This window comes from Nicotiana attenuata, unplaced genomic scaffold (genome assembly GCF_001879085.1).
Source record: "Nicotiana attenuata strain UT unplaced genomic scaffold, NIATTr2, whole genome shotgun sequence".
NCBI classification, from domain to species: Eukaryota; Viridiplantae; Streptophyta; class Magnoliopsida; order Solanales; family Solanaceae; genus Nicotiana; species Nicotiana attenuata.
Window position 1 is genome coordinate 148,390 of NW_017670540.1, and position 14,040 is coordinate 162,429.

Consider the following 14,040-nt stretch of genomic DNA (forward strand, 5'->3'; position numbering starts at 1 on the left):
GACTCAACTAAAGATATATTATTTTAACACGAAATGAATTCTTACACTTAACAAAAGAAAACTACCAATCAAACTAGAATGTAAAGGTAAAGAACTGTACTAAAAGTGCAAACTATTAACATTTACCATTAAATTTTTCAAACTTTGTATAAAAATATACATATATATAGGTGTAATAATAAATTTAAAATAGATACTCCTATAGTCGGTTTGGTTCGTTTTTTTTTTCGGTTTTTTTCTGATTAAAACCAAAACCAAACCAAATTTAATCGATTTTTAAAATTCAAAACCAAAACCAAACCAAACCAAACCAAAAATTGTCGGTATTTTTGATCGGTTTGGTTTGGTTTTCGGTTTGGTTCGATTTTTTGGGTTATTATGAACACCCCTACCGACCAACTTACCGACCAAAGTTGGTCGGTTTTTGCCGAATTTCTAGTAGTGCATGAAAATTTACTCGAGGTTGTTGCAGGAACCCATAAACATTAAATCTTGGATCCAACTCTAACAAGAATTATCATGATGAATTATAAATAGGAATTAAATAATGATTAAAATTTTTTAATGAAAATATCTGTATTAATAGATGTTTAGTTCATTGGAACCAAAATGAACATATGAGGTACAAGATAAAAAATGTGTGACTTTTTATCCTAGATAAATTAGATAAAAAGAACATTTTTACTAGATGTGAAAGTTTTCCATACAATTATATATATATATGTCTCTTGATGAGAGGGAGTAATATTTTGTGATTTTCAATCAAATAGTGTGATATAAAAAGAGTTTTCTTTCCACTCTTTGATAGAAGTGTTTTTTCTTACATTTCATGACTATTGAGTAGTGTAACTTTCATCCATGCAAGACAATTATTACATTATCCAAATGTTTTCAATGAGAATCGTTATTGTTTTCTGATAAAATGATCCACAAAAATAAAAGAAATAGAAACTTCATCTCCCTCTCTTTAGCCTTGATCACGCCCAACTATGCCGTATAAAAGAACAATGCGGTCGCTGCAAATATAATCCGGTTTACAAGTCCGAAGTCGAATCCCACAGAGAGTTAACCTATCAACTGCTACCTTCAGACCCACCAAGTCTTCAGAACCAGCTTTCCAAATATTCAAATTCTCAGTTGATTGTTCTTTAATAACTAACTCGCAAGTAAATAAAAAGGCTATAACTAAATTAGAAGGGTTGTAAACAATTATGAGAAAAAGCTAAGACAATGATTTCCCCTATTGATGGAATCCCTTCTGTTTATGCTCATACAAATTTACTCCCACATCTCTATCAATCATGAACGCTAATCTTACCGCAAATCTCTCCCGAGTACTCACAGTAATCTACTATTGCACTCTCCCGAGATACACTAGCTTGCTTAATTTCGCACAATTCAATTTAAATTGCACCCAAGGCTTCGTTATTCCTAATCCCGCCTTTAAACCCGCAATTATAGATTCCTCTAATAATCTAGGAGTGGTGTTGTTCAACAATACCCTAAATATGCACTCTTTTCCAAGTTATGCACACTAAATAGGCACAGCTAATTGAGGATCCTGTCAATTAACTACAACGAACACGAAGTTGAACAAATAAAGATTAAACTAGCAATTTGTATTCACATAAACAAGAAGTTCATCACCCAATAGGTTCCATCAAAGCCTTAGACAAGGAATTTAGCTACTCATGGCTATGGGAAAATAAACTAAGCTTGAATTCATCATAAAATCAAAAGAAAAGAAGAAAGATGTTTAGAGTATTTTCTCACAATGTTTTTCCTTGCTAAGAAACCTAAAAAATCAATACATGCCTCTTTTGGGCGAAGTCTAGCGTTTTAAATAGGGTTTAGGTCTAAAAATCCCGTGTTTTACACTTAAGTCCCCGAAGTTTACTGTGCCCACCGCGGTTCTACCGCGGTAGAACCGCGGTCAAACGCCTTCGCGGAATCCTCAACCTTCAGAGACTGCCTTCCACCGCGGTTTCACCGCGGTTGCGGTAGAACCGCGATGGAACTTGTACCCGGGCATTTTGGCCTGTTTTGAATGGGTTACTTGGGAAATTCAACAATTAGCCTCTTTTCATCAATAGTTGACTCCAAAACCGCTCCTTAGCCTTCCTTACACCTATATCACCTGCAAGTCATGTAAAGCACTAATAAGAGCATTTTGTTGTCATTTTTCACATTAAAAGTTCACAATAAGGTGATTATTTGGTGCGTGATTATAGTCAAATTCACCTATTATCAAGCCTCCTTCCAGGTTCTCGTTTTATTTTTACTTCATTTTTCTAGTGGAATTATTTTATTTATTTATTGAGAGGGAGAAAAAGGGAGTATTTGTAGTAATTAAATTGTTTTTATTGTTCCTAGAGCCAACAAGGTGGAACAAAAGTTGAGCATTGGGAGTATCCTTTTCTGTTTTTGAGAGGATACAATATTATCTCAAAGAATATAACTTCAATATTTCCGAGGAATTTGACTTTCCTACCCTAATTGCTTTGGACTTTATGCTTGACTTATAGTAATATGTATAAGATATCAGTGAGATAAGTAGGGATGTACTTTCCAATATTCTGGTCCTTTAGATCAATTTTGTTTCAAATCTAACTTCAATATATATAGTTAGGTAATATAGACCTTGTATTGTTTACGGTCTCAAATATTAGTTGTATTAACATTGTAAATTTGTTCTATAATGACGGAAAAACTTCTGGTTTTGCCTTTTTAGGTACAACTGAAATATCATTGTTTAAATCTTGATTACACGTTAACACCGCTAATATGTGTTATGTACTGTAGCACATTAGGTGCTAATTTGCAAAAAAAAAAAAAAAAAAAAGAAATATTACTATCATTAATATTTCAATTAGTAAAGTGTAAATTAAATGAGACATTTAAGGAGAAATAAAAGGTAGTTTAGATATTCTTATGATTACGACTATAATGTGTTTCTTAAGTATTGTGGGAAAACCTTAAAAAAATAGGAGAGTACTTATCAAGCTGCTAATCCAAAATTGTGTAATACGAAAATTCTTTTTTAAATAATTATTAAATTTTCATGTGACAGGATGCATCATTGATAGGTCCCAAAATTAAAGGTGACTTAAATATTGGTGTGCAAAATTTTCAAAGTGACCAGCATGAGTTTGTCACATTCAAAACCAGCAAATGAGGTTTTTGGGGACCATTATATCATAGCCATGTGAGAATTCAACTGTGCAATTAACTCCTTCCGCAGAAAGAATAATGTTGTATTTCTTCTTTTTTATTTCAAAATTCCTACTTTTTTTAATTTGAAAAAAAATGTACCTTTTCTTATGATGTGAAACATAGACATATGAGAATTGAATATAACGTAACGTTAATTAACTATTATTCCTCCTAAAAAATGTTACTCCCTCCGGTCCAAAATAAGTTATTTTTTCAGATTTCAATAATGAAATAATAAATAAGTAATTTTTTCAAATTTCAAGAATGAAATAATTATTTTTTTCCTACATTGCCCTAGAGTAAATGGTGTTGGAGTATGTGTTAGGAGTATTTATGTGAAAAGATAGTAAAGGTTACTATGGTCAATTTCATTGCTAATTAATGTTAAAAGGAAATTTCTTAATCTGTGTGAAAATAACTAAAAAAAATCACTTATTTTGGACGGAATAGAATAATTATAATAATTTGAAATAACTTTCTCATTCTACGCCAAACGTTGGAGGGGAATGGTGAGGAAGAAAACAAGAAATTGACAACTCAAGATAAGCATGGCTTGAATTTTAGGTACCAATGTCTCTCGTTAACATGACGATTTACGATTATGAAAAGGATTTTGAAACTATGCATGTGGTTTAGGTCAAAAGATTCTTAAAATCTAAATGCATTTGTTATATGTTAAGATCTTAGATCCGATTCCAATCATAATTCTATCTTATCTTTTCTCTCTGCCACCTATCAACCCCTTGACTTGGTTACAATTTTTTTTTGTTTTGAAAAAAAAAACATATTATAAATCCTTAATTACATAATTTTGAAATATTCTAGACTACAAGTACAAGTTTACAACCAACGGCAACAACAACCCAGTAAAATTTTACAAGTTGGGTTTGGGAAGGGTAGAGTGTATGCAGACTTTATCCCTACCCGAGGGGTAGAGAGTAGGTTTCCGATAGATCCTCAGAGACAATATATCAGTTTTCTGTTATTCTTTTCTTTTTATAATCTCGACTATAATTTCTTTCGGAATAAAGCTTTAAAGGCTAGAGGAGAGGACCATTAACAGTAAATTCCATAATAGGCCCCTTAACAACTATTCAACAGTTAAGATGTGAGCTGGCGACATTGTGAACCATCTAACTCTATATTATTCTTTCTTTAATAATCATAGGAACAAGAAAGCAAGTACCAAAACTTAAGTGTCTGACATATACGGCCAATTCAACAAGATATCTGGCGTAGTCATAAGTGCCATTAAGAAGAACAAAAAATATTGTATGAGCTCCTCTTTTATCTTACTCCATACATTACTCACAGTCGTATAATTCTTGAATTTGATCTACACGAAATTATATCTTATGCCCTTAGAAAACGGACAATTTTGATTTTTTGACCCTCGTTTGTCCTATGGGCAAACTTTTTAGGCTAGAAGTTAAAAGTGTTATTCATGAAGCAAGTGAGAAAGTTAAGCTTGAAGTTCTGCCCATGAGACAATTAGGGTCAAAAAATAAAAATAAAATGGCACCCAAAAATCAAAATGTCCTATTTGTGCAAATCACCGATGATCTATGGGTGAACAGAGATAATAGTAATAAGTGCATGACCATATGACACGCATTTTTTATATATTGAATTTATTTCTAACTCATGGTTAAATTATATACATTCTTAGCTCAATTTTGTTACTTAACAATGGTAAATCAAAATGGTTTTATGTTACACTAGGTCCGAGTAATTTTGTTTACCATGATTCTTAACAATTGGAGAACAAATCAAGGTCCATTATATCTGGATTACCCCTCACTGGGACCGTTAATCATCACAAAACACATAAAGCTCAGGCACATTAGAGAGAAGGGTTAATTTTGTTGTGCTATGAATGATTGTATTCTAGAGTTTAGATTAAGACAACCAAATGTCATATCGCAGGATGAACGCCCCATATCTCGCAATAATATATGGTAACGTAACTAGTTGGGTTACATCATATACTCGGCCACTTCATGAAATGAAAACTAGAAACTCTTCTTATTAAAAATGGAAAAAGGCCAAATTACTATCAGAAAAGGTTTAAATGTATCGGCCCTCATACTTTGAGTCCATATATACCACTATCGTTATATTATTGGTTCAAATGTATCCCTTTTCCTTTAAGTTTGTCCAAAGTGGACATCCAATACTACATGGCACTAACATTTGATGAGGTGGATGCCACATGGCTTGCCACCTCAACACCCCTAACCCATTTTACCCCTCCCTTCTATTTTTTTTTCCACCACTAAAATTTTCTTTCCCTCCACCACCATTACCACCATTACCACTACCATGAAAAATATTGTATTTCAAATTTTAGTCTTTTATATATGGATTAGGGACACTGAGGTGGCGTGCAATGTGGCATCCACATTATCAAATATAAGTGACATGTATGATTGGATATCCACCTTGTACAAACTGAACAGAAGAAGGATATATTTGAACCAATAGTATTACGGCAAGGGTATATTTGGACCCAAAGTATAACAAAATTAGGCGAATGCAATTTGATAACAAGCCACTGTGCTATAGTCTAATGATAGAAAAGGGTTGCCACTTCTGACCACTACGATACGATTTTACCCAAATAATCAGACTTCAAAGCATAACATGAGGAACAGTCCAAATATGCAGATGTTTTTTTTTTCTTCTTCTATCTATTATATAAAGAGGGATAAGGGGGAGAGGAGAAGTGAGAATGAAACCACCTATTGTATTTGGAGACATCGCTGGTACCACTAAGAACAACCATTTCAATAAAGAGAGCCAGTATCTCTCATCGCTGTGCAACCACATGCGCTTCGTTTATGCTTTCTTGAAGCCGAGCATTTGACTTAGGTTAGGGCCAAAAATAAGATTACAGTAAAGAAAGAGCTCTAACCTCCTTGAGCCACAAGTGCAGGACTTGCACTTACGACTCCAAGATGCATCTTTTGCCTCTTGAAGATGAGCACCTTGTTGCATGCATACGAACAGTATGAGATGACCATATTACTAGATACCCTAGTTTATCAAACTGAACCATGTAACCGTAGCTGCTCAAAATTTATTAATCACTACCTCCATGCAAGCGGTACATGTTTAGTTTAGGACGGATTTTGTTTGGTGGTTGAGCAATAGAAGCTTGAGATTTGTATTGTGGGCCTTCTCTTTGGAATAAAATGTAGAACCCTCACGAGAACGACTTGAGACAGTTGTCACATGGACTAGAACCATTCTTGCAGGAATTTTGGTCAAAGGGCTCTCCAAAGTGTTCAAGTAACAATTTTCTACGGCATTCAGTCTGCAAGTTTAAGGATAATGTGATGATTAAGAAAATAACATAGAGATGATTCAAGAGACTGTCCAGTAACACAAGAATTAAGCTAGAATGATGAGGAGGATGCAAGGCATAGAAGCTCTATAAAATATCAATCAACGCACCTTAAGTTCACAGTATCTCTGCATTTTTCGAGCTTGTTCCATCGCCCTCTTCAAGCTTTCTTTTTTATACCCATGCCCACTTCTTAGCATGCACACAACTCGACTGAAATCCTTCTTTTGGTATAATATGACACACGTAGCGGGAAGGCTGTCTCTTCCTGCCCTTCCAGCTTCCTGATAATAACTTTCAATAGATTTGGACATTGTATTGTGAACAACAAACCGCTGAAAATGTAGAAAGCTATCAGTCCACTACCTTATTCCTGAAATGTCAAATAGTGCATACAGTAGAATTTCTAAATAAAAAGAACTTTCGCTCCCACTATCACATCAAGCGCCTCCAGAGAAGATCTAGACCTAAAATGGCTAATCATCTCCAGAAAAATGTACTAATAATAGGTTTAACAATCTTTCAATGCACCTCTATGGCTTCAGCCTTTCACTCGATTTAAGGCTTTTTATAGTTGTATCAAGATCATTGATCAATGGCATTTGATTAAGAGTCATATTTGCAACATCATCAGTCATTAAAGATCAAGTATGATGCAAAGAAGCAGAGAAACAGCATAGTCTACAAGAACTCACAACATCAGGTTTGTCAATCCCCATTCCAAAAGCAATAGTCGCACAGACGACATCAACCTCCCCAGAGCGCCACCTCTTCTGAACTGCAACCCTCTGACGAGATGCCAACCCAGCATGATAGTATGCTGTTTTGATTTTGCATTTCTCATTCAAAAATTTTGAGACATCCATGCACTCACTTTTGGATAGGCAGTACACAATTCCAGATAGATTCTTGAACCGATCCAATAATAGATTCCCAAGCTGCTTGAGTGGCTCTTTGCTCTTTCCAGTTACTTCATACTTTAAATTAGATCTGTCAAAGCTGGTCTCAAGGACAAGGGCATGAGGAATTCTTAAGGCTCTCAAGATATCCTGCAAAGTGCAAAAACTGTGAAAACCAAGAAACTAAACAGACCGCACAAAAGAGCAAATTTAAGTAGCTGTCTTACTTCACGGACTGCGTGGGTTGCTGTGGCAGTTAATGCCATCACAGGAACATCTGGAAAATTTTGCTTAAGACATCCTAATAGTCTATAATCTGGTCGAAAATCATGTCCCCATTGGCTGAGAAACAGGTAAAAGAACAGATCAAATACACATTGAGAACACATCTATTGTTTCTCTATTTCTTAATATCATTTGAAACTGGGACCATAAAATTACCAATCATTTTAGTTGTTTGATGGATAAGATGATATTAGAATAAGGACATACCTCACACAGTGAGCCTCATCAATAACAAAACCAGCCAATTGTCCCTGAAATTAGTGCAGTAAAACTTCTATTTACTAAGACCATCTAGCAATATTCTGGGCTTGAACAAGAAAAAATAACCGCATGTGGTGTTATATGCTTACAACATGCTCACCTTTCTATGCATACATTTTAAGGTTTCTTGAAATGACAAATTTCCAGCTATCCTCTCAGGAGTTACATAGAGTAGCTTGCATGATGGTGTATCTTTTCTAGAAGAAAAGAATATGCAAATCCAGAATATGATGTTAGGAGCAATTTTGCCACAGGATCACAAGACTGCTACAACTTTCTACAAAAGCAATTACTTTCTAAAGAATACTTGTAGAGAGTTCTGATAGTAAAATCGTTTAATAAAGGATGGATTGATGGAATAGTCATAACTTGGGATTTGATATGAAATTATGTCATTAGAGTCAGTCCAAACTGAAAACAAGCATAATTTTAAGGCATTCAAGATTTATTTCATAGCCAAAGGAAAACATGTGAGAAGAGATCGGGACAAAAGACCAGCACAGGTAAAAATGTCGGCCTCCCCATTTCCTTTAATTTGAAGAACTATCTACCAAGCTTCTCATTCTTGCAAATAATTATGAAAAGCAAGCAAATTCTTTTTGTCTGCGCTGCAGGATACAAGATGAGACATATTGAAAATGTGGTAAGTTTTCCTGCCATGTGTGCTAGGGGCTTGCATGACCATGGATATTATGGACCATGAGTCATGCGAGGAACACAAACGTATTTTCTGCCACTGTGGCAGGCTCAAGAAGTTTATTATTAGTCATTCTCAAAAATATGTTCTCCTTAAAGGCAACCGGAGGACCAAAGGGGTGGTTATGAAGAAAGATAAGTAAAACCTTGCCTTAATTCTTGTAGTACAGCTGCAGCTTGTGAGGGAGTTTGTTGAGAATTCAAAAATGTTGCTGGTATCCCAAACTTGAGGTTAAGCGTGACTATTTGATCTTGAATTAGGGAAAGTAGGGGGGATACAACAATCATAACACCAGGTTGTACGATCGCTGGAAGCTGCATAGCAGGAAAGGAAAATAGAATTAGTGCAAACATTAGTCAGAGTCTTGACAAATTAGTATGATTTTATGGGGGGCTATAATTTCCTTAAGGCCAATCTTGAATTGAATATTGACAAAGTTGGGAGAATTTTAAGCATTTGAAATCCATTATTAACTGCATAAAATGTAATCTAAAAAATGTAGTAACAGAGCTTTCTCTGTTTACTTTTTACTTTGAATGAATTTTCTAGCGTTGATGATCAAAAGTTTATTGATGACAGAAAGGGCTAATATGTATTCTTTTTATAAAGAGGGTGAAGCCATATAATAGCAGCATACAATGGTAAAAATCCTTCCACAACATACGGTTTATTGGTTAGTTGTGAAATGTAAAAATAGGATATTGTTCCATAGAAGCGAGAGGAATATGAATAGTATGAAAGTGCTTTGTGTTCATGTACTTTTGGGTGTAAAGAATGGATACCTGGGTGTCTAGACGACTGGATTAACCTTTTTGCAAACCCACACTTTGTAGATACTTTCAACAGCAAACATTAGTATGATTTATCAAAAGAAAACTTTAAAATCTTCATATGCAACAATGGTGAACAGTCACTCCAATAGGAAACTGTCACCACTTCTTTTAATACAACGTTTTTTCTAGCTTTTCCCAACAGGGGATTCTTTACGGCTTACGCAGTACATCCCAAGGTAAGTTGATGAGTGACAGAATAGGAAATCATGCCAAGTCCCCAAACTAAAAGGATTGCATACTTCAAGCAAAATGTTAATTGTTATGTGCTCTCTGGACAACCCTTGTGAAAAGATATTGCACATTAACCTTAAATATGATTTATGTGTCTGGGATGAACATAGTCATATAACCTTCTGCAGTGTAATGTGTGAATAGTAGCTGACTTCTCATAAGGAAACCGAGGATAAGATAACATAGACCGTACGACAAAAATGCGAGCACATAAACAACAGGAGAAGCAGTGACGCAAGATTTTCATCTTTTGGCATACAACTCAGCAACTTTTTATGCATTGTAACTTGTGCTCCAACATTTCAAAAACCAGATTTAATTAACTGCCAGTTCAATATAATAAAGAAGTTCTTGTGATCATGCATCACTCTAGACAATACTTAGGGAAAGGACCAGCTGAATGGTAAAGAAGCCTACCTGGTAGCAAAGACTTTTACCACCTCCAGTTGGCATAAGAACAAAGCAATCGCGCTTTTGAAGACATGCTTGACAAGCTTGATGTTGTAGAGGTCGAAAGGACCTGTTTCCAAATACTACCACATTTGCCAGTTCAATAGAATCCAACCTTTGCAACTCTTCATAACTAAGGGTTCTATCCCCATGATTTGATGCCAAGGAGGACTCCATTTCAGCGGAGACCGATGAAAATGAACCTTCAGTAACCACACTCGTATAATCCTTTCGACAAGGGCAGAGCAGGGATAGGAGGATTTCAGTCAGTACTCGATGAATTGAAAGAAGCAAGGTTTAACTAGAACAAGGGTGATCACATGTCAGCTAACAGTACATTACATAGCCATTCATTTTGGTCTCAGCTATTTGAAAGAATTTACTAGATGATTCAACGCATGTTGTTCTAATGCAATGCTGCAGCATATATTAACTATGAAGTAAATTCAGAAAAGAAAAAGAAGACAATGAAACTAAAACCAAAAGAGAAAAAAAGGAACAATTGAAGCGAAGTTGAAGTATTGAACTAAGACATGATTTGCAGCCAAAAGGAAATAAGATGACATCACCTAGAAATGCTGATACTTTAAGAACTGAACAATAAAACAGTTGATAGAAAGCATTATAAGTCTAAATAAATACTACCATTGACACTGAGGTACAACGCCCTCCCTGGTGGCTTCTGTCAAGACGAATCTTAGAGGTAGAAGCAACACCCTCTTTGCTTGTACATCTCATACCCATCTCTTCACTGTCACTTGAAGAATCCAACACCACTGCTTTTGCACGCCTGTGCTGTTGGGGTGAATCCTCAATAACATGGACATAGGTCGTAGAATCCTCATCACATTCAACTTTACAGTTGTCACGAACATCCTTAGCCCACATATCAGCTAGAGCTCCACAAGCCTCTGATTCAATGGCTTGCAAATCATCCCAATCCTCAGTGTCTTGCATTGATTCTGCCAGCGCCGCGAGAAAATCATCTCCGCAATGCTCCACACTGATGAAATCTCGCCCATCATCACCTTCACAAGTAAAAAAATGAGAACTGTAATAATTCAGCCAACTACTCCTATATTAGAACCATATAACTTGTCTAGTTTTAAAAAAATATAAAAGTATATCAATCGAGTATGTCCTGAATTCTGAACTAGTTGAAGTCACTTGTATGAATCTTTTCATAACTAGACTACTTTTTCACTAGTAGTCAATTTACTACAACCCTCCTCCTATAATCGGACTTGTGACCAGCTATGTTTTGGGAAACAATCTTAGGCAGAGCTTATGTTTTAAAATAACTTATGTCCATTTTTCTATTTAACTTTCATAATGCCAAAGTACTAACCTCCCCTATGCGCGGGTCAGGGAAGGGCCGGACCACATTCGGTCTATTCTACTTGGGTTTCTGCACGAGGGTGTTTCCACTTATGTAGAGTGTCATTCAAATAAATTTTTTTTCTTTTTAACTTTTATAATGCTAATTTATGAAGTGATATTTGTAATTGTCTTAGGGTTCAGTTTGGGCCAAGGAATGGGAAAAATTTGGGGGGTGCGGAGGTTACCGTAGAGTTCAATGAGGCGATTCAAGCACGTGTGTGCGGAGTCTTCATCAAAACCGAATTCAAGAGCTAAGCTTATCAACCGAACTTTCTCTAACTCGAGATCGTTGTCCTGCTCCTGCATTTCTCCGGCGTCTCCAATCTCCGCCTTTCGCGGACGTCGAAGCGGTGGCCGTCGTTGGTTTTCCCGCGCTTTCATTTGCTTTTTCAGAATCAAACCTTTTTCCTACAACAAAAAATGTATTGAGAAGTTTTATACTAGTGCTTTTACTAAACGACAACACTTCGTTCTGTAATGAGAGAATTACCTGACAGTGGTTTGTATTAGGCTTGGGCCTTGGATATATTGGGCCAGGAGCTCACTGCTTAGATGTGAGTCTGTCACCTAGTTTTTGGGAGAAATTTAAAAATAGCCAGATTTACAAGTGGTCATTCAAAATAGTCCAGTTTCAAAAGTAATCGAAATTTAGCCACTTTTCATGTAAAGATAAATTTGAGCGAAAACATTGTTCAAAACCCGGAAAATATGCCAGTATATTATGCTGGAGTTCCAACATAAGTATACTTGAACTCCAGCATAATACTGGAGTTCCAGGATAAGTATGTTGGAACTCCAGCATAATATGATGGAGTTCTATCATAAGTACACTAAAACTCCAGCATAATATACTGGAGTTCCAGCAAAGTATATCGGTCCAGTATAATATGCTGGAAGTTTATACACAAGTGCTCGAATCTCCAGTATATTATGCTGGAACTTTCCGTGTGTTGGAGTTCCAGCATAATATGCTGAAAGTTCATACACAGGTGCACCGAACTCCAGTATATTACGCTGGACCGGTCTTTATTGCAGCAAAATAGTGGCTATTTTTTATTGACTTGGTAAATGCTGGCTATTTTTAAATGACCAGTCCGAAAACTGGCTAGACCGTGCTATTTTTACCTAGTTTTTTGGGGGTTTTGACACAGTTACCCACAAAAATAAAACTATTTATTATTGTCTACTCATTTATTTTCTACCCATAAACTAATTACATTTCCTACGGATAGTAGTTTTTGTGGGTATTTTTTTCTTTATTCTCCAATTCTTTTTTATTTCTATGCTTCTTTACTTTTCTTTTCTTTTCTCCTTTTCTTTTTTCTTGTTTTCTTCTTATTTTTTTCTTTTTCCTTTTCTAATTTCATTTAGCTTTTTTTATATTCTTTTTCTCTTCATAATCTAATTTTATTTACTGTTTTCACTATTTTTATATTATTACTAAAGAAAAATCAAATTGTGTACTAATTAAATGTAGCTAATACAATCAAAAAATATTAACTAACATATGATACAAGTATAATATATAGCTGTACCAACAGGATATACAATTGTATGCAAAGAGTTAAAAAAATTAATTCAATTTGTTAAACTGAAATAATATCAGTTGTCAATACAAATTTCAAAAAATTCTAAAAGGATCTAATTGTAAGAGTATACCGTTACATTATATAGCATACTATAATATTTTATTTTATTTTTGCATTTTCAATTTGCCCCTCACGCTGGGTAAAAGCTTAAAGCAAATTAAAAGGGAAAAGGCAAGTGAATTTACGGTAATAAGTATACTATTATAGTATATTGTATACTATTACAGCATACTGTTACAGTATATTGCATATTATTACAGTATACTATAAAAATATATTGTATACTATAATAGTATACTGTTGCAATATAACTATATACTCCTATTAGTATATTGTATATTGTAGCGGTATACTGTTAGGTAATTGTGTTCTTCTTCGATTATTACAATGTACCGTTGTAGTATATTGTAAACTATAATAGTATACTGTCGCAGTATAGCTATATACTCCTATAGCATATTGTATACCGTAGCAGTATACTATTGGGCAGCTGTGTTCTTCTTCGATTTTCAGCTGAAAATTTCGATCTCAATCACCTCAAATCAGCTCCAAATGCTATCAAATTTCATTATGAACTTCCAGAAGGTATTATAAGCAATATTTAACAGCACCCACTTTGAATCAAACGAGAAATCTTCAAAATAAAAATTTTAAGCCAAGGCAAGAGCAAGAGCTAAGGAAAGAACAATCAAGAAAAAGTGGAGCAGAATTGAAACTAGCCATTTTCGTTAGTGGCGCATAATTGATCCACATAATCTTAGTTAGTTTGAGCAAATAAAAAGTAATGATATGCCAAGCAATTGAGATCTGATCAATTCCAAATATATTCAAAGTAATAGATGCTCAATACCACTTG

General features: G+C 34.9%; 1 protein-coding gene across 1 annotated transcript; it reads right to left on the minus strand.

Moving 5' to 3' along the window:
* Nucleotides 1-5,826: 5,826 nt before the first annotated feature.
* LOC109240724 (ATP-dependent DNA helicase Q-like 1) lies at nucleotides 5,827-11,999 on the minus strand. Its single transcript, XM_019407394.1, has 10 exons — nucleotides 11,781-11,999; nucleotides 10,861-11,243; nucleotides 10,183-10,443; nucleotides 8,852-9,015; nucleotides 8,105-8,201; nucleotides 7,951-7,994; nucleotides 7,686-7,800; nucleotides 7,255-7,608; nucleotides 6,670-6,894; nucleotides 5,827-6,529 (listed from the first exon to the last, which is right to left on the minus strand). The coding sequence occupies exons 1-10, from the start codon at nucleotides 11,974-11,976 to the stop codon at nucleotides 6,419-6,421; spliced, it is 1,950 nt and encodes a 649-aa protein (XP_019262939.1). The 5' UTR covers nucleotides 11,977-11,999; the 3' UTR covers nucleotides 5,827-6,418.
* Between the last annotated feature and the right edge of the window lie 2,041 nt (nucleotides 12,000-14,040).

Coding starts and splice junctions, on each gene's coding strand:
- LOC109240724 (XM_019407394.1), bottom strand. CDS start 11,976: ATGAAAGCGCGGGAAAACCAACGACGGCCACCGCTTCGACGTCCGCGA. Junction 10,444..10,860: donor GTTGTACCTCAGTGTCAATG/GTAGTATTTATT, acceptor CCTTGTCGAAAG/GATTATACGAGTGTGGTTAC. Junction 6,895..7,254: donor GGATTGACAAACCTGATGTT/GTGAGTTCTTGT, acceptor CTACATTTTCAG/CGGTTTGTTGTTCACAATAC.